The 8,113-nt window shown below is 56.4% G+C and overlaps 1 protein-coding gene across 1 annotated transcript; it reads right to left on the minus strand.

Moving 5' to 3' along the window:
- Positions 1–1,280: 1,280 nt before the first annotated feature.
- Dlx3 (distal-less homeobox 3) lies at positions 1,281–4,842 on the minus strand. Its single transcript, XM_052759755.1, has 3 exons — positions 4,377–4,842; positions 3,147–3,337; positions 1,281–1,628 (listed from the first exon to the last, which is right to left on the minus strand). Exons 1-3 carry the CDS (start codon positions 4,699–4,701, stop codon positions 1,281–1,283), a joined length of 864 nt encoding a protein of 287 aa, XP_052615715.1. The 5' UTR covers positions 4,702–4,842.
- Positions 4,843–8,113: the final 3,271 nt, after the last annotated feature.

Raw genomic sequence — 8,113 nt, forward strand, 5'->3', positions numbered from 1 at the left:
GGTCCGGGAGGACCAGGGTCACATAAATAGGAAACCACAAGGGAGGAGGCTGCTTCTCTTGGTCGCTCTTAAAAAAAAACAAAAAAACAACAAAAAAAACCCATACTATATATATACTACAGTCTTTTACCTCTCCTTTTCTTCGATGTCTTACCACATCAGGGGCAGAAGAAAGTTAGCTTTGGGGGGACGCCTGGGCCAGGGAGAGGCATTGGTACCAGCCCTCCAAGCAGCCAGCCTCACCCCTAAGGCACTGAGTCCTAGGCCTCCTCTGGTCTCCTGGTCCTCACTTGCATCCTTCAGCTGGAAAAGCAATCCATTTCCAAAGCTGCCCGTGAAGGGGGTGTTTGGGGATTCGTCTTGCTTGGTATATCTCTGCAGAGAGTTGGGGTTTGACGCCACCCCCCCCAGACTGCCAACTTACTGGGAGAAAAGGAAGGGGTGAAGGGGGGCAGGGAAGGCAGAGCAGAGCTGCCCGCCACGAGATGAGTGGGATTTGGTCCTAACTGGTAACAATGCCCTTTGTTGTCCTATGTTTCAACAGCTTTTAAAACCAGAGTTGTGCAAAGTCCTATACATGGAAGAAGAAATGGGGTCCTTAGGAAAACCACGAGTGGCCTTTCTCCCCAGGGGAGGGGTGGAGGGACAGAGACGGCTCCTTTGATTCTTCCCTGGATATTAAAAGGTTCCCTCATGTGGGGGAGTTTTCTTTGGTTTAACCCTCAAAGCTTCAACGAGGGCAGGAGAGCAGAGAGTGCTAGATCAGGCCCCCACCTTGAGGATCAGCCATGATGTGTTGTCCAATGTCTTTCAAAGAGTGGCTCAAGCGTGGGTTGGGAGCCTCGGTGGCTTAGGTCCGGCAGTGCTGGAATCCAAGGCGCCTGGTGCCCCAGCACAGGCTGGACCTGCAGATACTCCGGCTCTCCCCGTTTTGGAGATCTCGACTGTGTTTGAAAGGCTGGAAGGTGATGAGTCATCTAGAAGGCAATCCAGGTTCCTGGAGCAGAGAGCATGTGCTGTCCCCACTGGAGTGAAATGCCTCAACATCTGGAGGGCACCCCAGCCTAAGCAGGGGGAAGGAGGTTGGTTTTGGGGGGGGGCATCCTTGGTCCATGCATATCTCATCTGGAGGTTCTTGGGTCCCTGGAATAAGGGACAAGGGAGGGGGAAGGGACTCTTTCCCCTGTGCCCCTTGATGATTCCTGAGTGTCGCTAGGATAGGGCACCTTCTGCCTGGTCCTGGGGGTCCTTCGTTGCGGGGGCGCAGGCCAGGAGGGTGCTCAGTACACAGCCCCAGGGTTAGGCGGGGGCCCCGGGGAGGCATGGTGCAGGGTAGCCGGCTGAGGCGGCTGCTGCTGTAAGTGGGGTCCGCTGAGGTTCTGTGCGTGGTACCAGGAGTTGGTGGGGTCTTCCAGGTAGTTGGGCGAGGCACTGTATGGGAGCGGTGGGGGCAGCTGATTGCGGGCGGGGGCTGGAGTGGAGTGGGAAGACGTGTCCCAGAGGGCTGGTGACGGCGGCGAGTTGCAGGCCATGGAGTCGCTGTTGTTAGGGCTGTGCTCCAGCGGCACCTCTCCGTTCTTGTAGAGCTTTTTGAACTTGGAGCGGCGGTTCTGGAACCAGATTTTCACCTGGGACAGAATAAGAAAAGAGCAAGTAGTCAGCCTCTCTGGGGTGCCAAAGGGAACCCCACAGGGAGCCCAGGCTGGAGAAGGCGAGAGCAGTACCCAGCCTCTCGGGAAACCAGGCAAAAACCCCAGGACCTCCCCTCCAGAGCAAGCATCTTTCTTTCCAGTTGGAAAAGAACTGCGGCTTGGAACGTTCTACTGGTCCGGTTCGCCGCTTCTTCCAAAGTGCGACCTTAAGCAGGTTACTTCACCTCTCCAGCCTCACCTCCCTCTCATTGCAAAACGGGGACCATGACAACACTGTCACCTATCTCCAAGGGTCACTGTAAGGCTCAAGAAAGTTAAGACATATAGAAAACTTAAATATACAGCAAGTCCTCAACAAAAAGGCACCCTAAAGCTGGCAGTTTGTGGGCAAGCTTTGCCCACGTGAGAGGCCTGAAGCCGAGGTTCGCAGATACACAGGGACAAACACACACCCACACAGGTATCTCCATACTCGGCAACATACCCACTCACAGCCTCACACAGCCACCAGCCGGTGAAGCTGTAAATGCACGCAGATGCACCCAGATAAGCACCCCAACATGCACACCCCCATTCACGTACAGGCACGAGGGGTTCTTGGGTTCTGACTGGGTATTGGAGGTGACCCAGGGACTCAGGAGCAAGTGAATTAGAGTCCCTAAATTTCCCTTGGGGTATCTCCCCTTCCCCCTGCTTCTCTCCACCCCATGACTGGTACAAACAATGAATCAGCTCTTCACCAGGTGACCCAGATTCCCGATGGACCAGGCCCCACGCAGCCCAGCCACAACCGAGGCTAGTCTGTCAACACCTGTAGAGAGTCAGGCACCCAACATTCCTCCCCAGAGCAGTGAGACTTCTTGGTGTTTAGGGACAGGTAAAGGGTTTGGGGGGGGGGTAGACTCCCACTTTCTGACTTTATGGCCTTTTGGTGAAGAACCTCTCGGCTTGACTTTTAGCAGAGGCATTTGGGTGTGAAGCAGGACCATGTTTTTATACAAGCATACACTTTAATGTATGAGCTAACTGGTGCTCCACAGATACGTGCCTTCTGTTTGCAAAATGACCCTTAAAGGACCCCCCTCACTCCTTATGTGAGTATTCTCTGGCATGTCGCCTGTGTGCCCTACACGCACATACTTCGTCTGGGAGAGAGACAACGCGGACTTCTACGTCCTGTAACATTGCTGAGGGCCTTGGGAGCTGGGAGTTCTTGGGGGGGGGCAGGGGAGGACATTCTTCTGTGACAGACATACCCAGTCGCATAAGTTCACAAAAATGCACACTGCACCCGTCTACAGTCGCTACTGTAAACCTCTCTGTCAAAGCTGAGACTCGTCACTCAACCCACAGGCAGGAGTTCCTGCAATCTGCTGCGGGGCAGGGGTTTGGGGGTGGGCTGAAACGGCCAGCTAGGCTCATAGGTACCTAGGGAATCCCCGGTCCCTCGTGCTCCCATCTGCCCCCAGGGACCCTTGAGCACTCAGTACTCACCTGCGTTTGTGTGAGGCCCAGCTGTGCAGCTAACTCGGCGCGCTCGGGCAAGGCCAGATACTGGGCTTTCTGGAACCGGCGCTGCAGGGCAGCCAGCTGGTAACTGGAGTAGATGGTGCGCGGCTTTCGGACCTTCTTGGGTTTGCCGTTCACCATGCGCACCTCGGCTTCTGGTTCCTCTTTCACCGACACTGCAAGCGGGGGGGGGGGGGGGATGCACCAGCTTAGCTTCGGCCTGCGACCCCTGCACTCTCCGAGACCCCCCCCTCGCTGTCGGACGCCGCACCCTCCGGCCCACTGATCTCCCCTGGACTTCTTTGGAGCGTCGTGCCGCCCGCGCCCAGGGAGGGAACCGCGGCGACCCAGCCGGACCGGCGGCCGCCCACGGCGCGGCGCTCCCAGCTCCGCACCCCGGCCCCGGAGCGCCAGCCCCGGCGCCAGGAACCGACTGGGCGAGGACCGCGCGGCTTCGCTCGCTCGCGACGCCTTCCCGGCTCAGCCCCTCGTCTGCGGACCGTCCTCTAGTGACCCACCTAGCTGGCGGTGGCGTCTCCCACACCTTCTAGTCCTCCCATCCTCTTTTAATAAGCTTCCTAGTTCAGGATAATTTGTTTCAGAAAAATTACAAGGATAGTAAGGCATTCTTTGTTTTTTTCTTCCTCCCTCTCCCTCCTTCCTTCCTTTCTCTTCCTTTTCTTTCTCTTTCTTCCCCCCTTCCTTTACTTCCTTTCCTCTGTTGCTTTCTTCCGTGCTTGTCCTGACTGTCCTCCCTACATTTCTGTCTATCCCCACCTCTCTCTTTCCGCATCCCTACTTCTCGGTCTCTCCTTCCTCCATTTCTGTGACTTCTTTGGGTCTTTCTCCACGTGCCCTTCGCTACTCCGAGTCTCCCCAGACGGCGTCCTGAGGAAGGGTCTCGGGGCCTCTCAAGCCCTCAAAGCTACCGCGGGCGGCTGACTCAAGAGCCCCCAAGATCGAAGCTTCCCCCGATCACCCAGAGCGCGCTCTCTGTGGCCCCAGCTGCCCCAGAATCTCCAGGAGACCGCGCAGCGCACAGTACCCCCACACAGTGTCGCCCATCCTCTCTGGGGGTCATCTAACCCATCTCCTTCAACTCTTCTATTTCTTACCCTCCACGTTTCCCTAGATTTCAGCTCCCATTCCCAGACTTCCTCTCCCTTGGGGACCTTCTAGCGCCTGGCACCCTCTCCACAACCCCGGCGTCCTCACCTGGGTCCTGGGCAGGCAGCGGCTGCTCCCGGTACGCTCCATACTGCCTGTAGGAGCCCCCGTAGGTATATTCCGACTTGGGCGAGTAAGCGCCGGTGCCAGCGAGCCCATTGAGATTGAACTGGTGGTGGTAGGTGTAGGGGTTCACCGTCTGGCCGTAGGGCTGGCCCGAGTAGTAGTCATGCTGGGGAGCGCTGTAATAGCCCAGGTCAGTGACCGAAGACTCGGGCAGGGTGGGCGAGTCCTTGGAGCCCGCATGGCAGCTAAGCGAGCTGGAGATGTCGGTGAGGATGCTGCTGAGCTTGCGATCGAAGGAGCCGCTCATGCTGGCGGGCGCCGCGGCTCCCCGGGCCTCCTCCGAGCAGCGCGGAAGCGGGCGGACGGGAACGCCGGGTAGGCGGAGGAGCCCAGGTGGGATGTGTGTCCAGAGGGCGAGGGCAGGGCCTGGTCGCGTCGGGGGGAGGGGGTGGCCGAAGGGCGCTTAGACCATCGCCGGTCGTCGGTCGGTCGCTGCGTGCCTCTCTCCGCGTCCCAAGCCACAGTCAAATGCTGCCAGCTCCGCCCGGCCAGCCGGTTATAGACTCAATGTTGGAGTCGCAGAGGGAGGCTCCTGCGCGCTGATTGGCTGCAAGTCTTGCCTTCGAGGCAAAACATGCTCGCGCTTTCTCACTGGCTCCCCCAACCCTCTTTGTTGTTACCTCAAATGCACACACACACACACACACACACACACACGCACACGCACACGCACACGCACACACCACCGACACTACCACCACGTTCCTCCTGTGTTCAAGCCCAGATAAATCCTCTGAAGCAGGGGCTGTGTGGAGGGGGTGACTATGCAGAGCCCCCAGGAGCAACCCGTCTGTTTTCGTGGCTAGGGGTGGGCTTAGGTGAGATGAGGAAGGAGGGGAATTTGCCCATTGGGTATTTGTGGGAGGAGGTGGTCCTTGGTGATGTATGTGTGTGCTATGCAAATGACAGACAGATAAAGTGGCAAAGACCCAGGGTCGGTGAAAATACTTTGATCATTTTTAAAATCCGAAAAAATAAAATGAAAAAGAACTTCCATGTTTTTTAAAAAAGTTTGAGTATATTAATATATTATCTTTCTGACACTGCAGTCATGAAATGTTTTTAAAATTATGAAGGAAGAGTCTCGCCAGGTAAACGCACCCTGGGCCTGCAAACGTCCTCAGTTGAGCTTGATAGCATCCTCCTGGAGCAAGGCTGTATGGATTTAGGGGCTGCTCTAGAGAATGGAGGCACCCCAAATATAGGTGTGCAGTTTCAGAGATGGGCCAGGTTGAACTGAAAGAGCGACGAGGCGGCAGTCCCTATATATAGGCAGGCTTTCTGTGTACCTAAGTAGGTCTGGGGGCCGGTTCCACACAAATGAGACAGCGCTCGGGAGGGCGGACTTCGTTAGGGGTTAAGGATAGAGGATTTTACATGTTCCACAGAATCCAAAAGGTCTGCGGTGCATGTAAGAGTGCCTGTGAGAAAGTGTGTGTGTGTGTGTGTGTGTGTGTGTGTGTGTGTGTGTGTGTGTGTGTGTGTGGTGCGTGGTGTGAAGCAGTGGGAGCACACACAGGATTGTGAACTACCACCGTCAGTTGTGCATGCCGGAGTGTGCATAAATATCTATCTATGGAGATCCATCTATCTCCAATAGTTAAGAGCTATGGCATGCCACTCAGCTTCTTCCCTCCGTGGAGACCCGGATGAAGAGGCCCCCATCTCCTAGACCATGTCTGGCTCTCAAAGTCCGTTCCCAGGTAATACTTGCTGTTCCCGGTGCCAAACCCAAACCCATTTCTCTGTTGCATCCCCACTTCTCCCCAGCCTATCCCAGGGGGAAAGAGGGCTTCTCCCAGTTTCAAGTCCTAACACCCCCACCCCTCCCGCCCTCTTTACCCTTCTGGCACAGTCCCCCTTGCTCTGCCTAGCCAAGACGCACCATGTCGAGGACACGCAGTGCCAGCGCGCCACCACGTGGTTGCTCCTGGGCCCTGCAGTCTGTCTTAAGGCCCCAGTGGAACTAGCCCGCAGAGAGGAAAGGGGTCTCATTCTGTGCAGAGTGTGTAAGGGGCTCGGTGGGTCTTTCCGATGCCAGACCCTGCCACAGGCTGCCGAGCCTGGAAAAACTTGGGCTTGGCGGGGCAGAGGGCCTAGGTCGGGGCGCAAGGACAGGAGTAGGTGACCGCCTGGCCTGGGCCGCCCCGGGAGGCCGCCGCGTGGGAAAGGTGGGGGCGGGGGCAGGCGAGGAGAGCGCTATCTGTCTGTCTATCTGAGCGTCCCCCCAGCTCCTATCGCCCGCCGCTGCGAGCTCGTGGCGGGGCGAGTTGCCACCCGCTCTGGATGCCCTCTGTTCTTCTGCCAAGAGGGCGCCCAAGGAGCCCGGGGCGTTGGGGGCAGGAAGGGCACTGGGCTGCCGGTTCCCCTCCCAGGATGCGAGCGGGGGCGGCGGGCAGGGCCTGCTTTGGAGCCCCCAGCTGCCCACAGGGAAGGGACAGCGTCGGGCAAACCCTGTCTCGTAGGTTCGTTCATTCATTTGGGGTGACAGGTGATTAGAAGATCTCTCTCTCTCTCACCCCACCTGGGCCTGGCCCTGAGCAAAACATGGGTGAGCATAGGAGCCTTGGGGTTGTAGTGAGTTATTTTAGGGTAATTTCTAAGGTCTGTTGTACTCTAGAAACGCACTCAAATCACAACATCAGCAGCGTTTAAGACTGGGTGTGGTGGCACACACCTTTAACACTAGCAGAGGCAGGTGAATCTCTGTGAGTTCAAGGCCAGCCTAGCGAGTTCCAGGACAGCCAGGGCTATGTAGAGTGATCCTGTCTCCAGGAAGAAGGAGGAGGAGGAGGAGGAAGAGTAGGAAGAAGGAGCAGCAGTGTTTTGTTTGTTTTGGAGACAGGGTTTCTCTGTGTAGCCCTGGCTGTCCTGGAACTCGCTCTGTAGACCAGATTGTCCTCGAACTCACAGAGATCAGCCTGCCTCTGCCTCCAGAGTGCACTACCACACCCAGCCAGCATTATATTTTTTAAATATTTTTATAATTTATTTAAAATTTTATGTGCATTGGTGTTTTGCCTGCATGTATGTCTGTGTGAGGGTGTCACATCCCCTGGAACCAGAGTTACAGACTGTTGTGAGCTGTCATGTGAGGACTGGGAATTACACCCAGATCCTCTGGAATGAGCAGCCAGTGCTCTTAACCACTGAGCCGTCTCTCCAGCCCCAGCTACAACATTATTTAAATACTTGTTTGGTGGTGTGTGGTTAGCACCTGGTTCCCTGTTGCGTGGTCTGCTGGGGACTGCCTACCCCATTCACCATTGTCCCTCGGATACCTGAGACAGTCTTTGGGAAATGTTTGTTGAGTGACTAATAAAAGGAGCTGGATCCCCTTTGTGCTGTTCTATTAGAGACCAGGTAGAGACTGAGGCATGCTTGATGACACCTGAAGCAGGCACAGGACTGAAAGAAATGAGTCCTGAGTTGTCCCTGAGGGGTCCCTCAGGCCTGCAGGAAGGGAGCCACCAACAGTAAGGTGATAGCTGGGTGGAGAGGTAGCCAGAGGATGCAGTAGGGATGGTGTCATCCACTGGACCTCATCTGGTCCGGCAAGATGAGCAAGTGTCAGCTATACAGTCCTGCTCCTGATGGAGGGGTGAAGCCAGGCAGCTGGTGACAGGTGACGGACCTCTGGCAGGCTGGCATGAGTGAGG

This window comes from Peromyscus californicus, unplaced genomic scaffold (genome assembly GCF_007827085.1).
Source record: "Peromyscus californicus insignis strain IS unplaced genomic scaffold, ASM782708v3 Scaffold_3__1_contigs__length_106647218, whole genome shotgun sequence".
Classification (NCBI taxonomy): domain Eukaryota; kingdom Metazoa; phylum Chordata; class Mammalia; order Rodentia; family Cricetidae; genus Peromyscus; species Peromyscus californicus.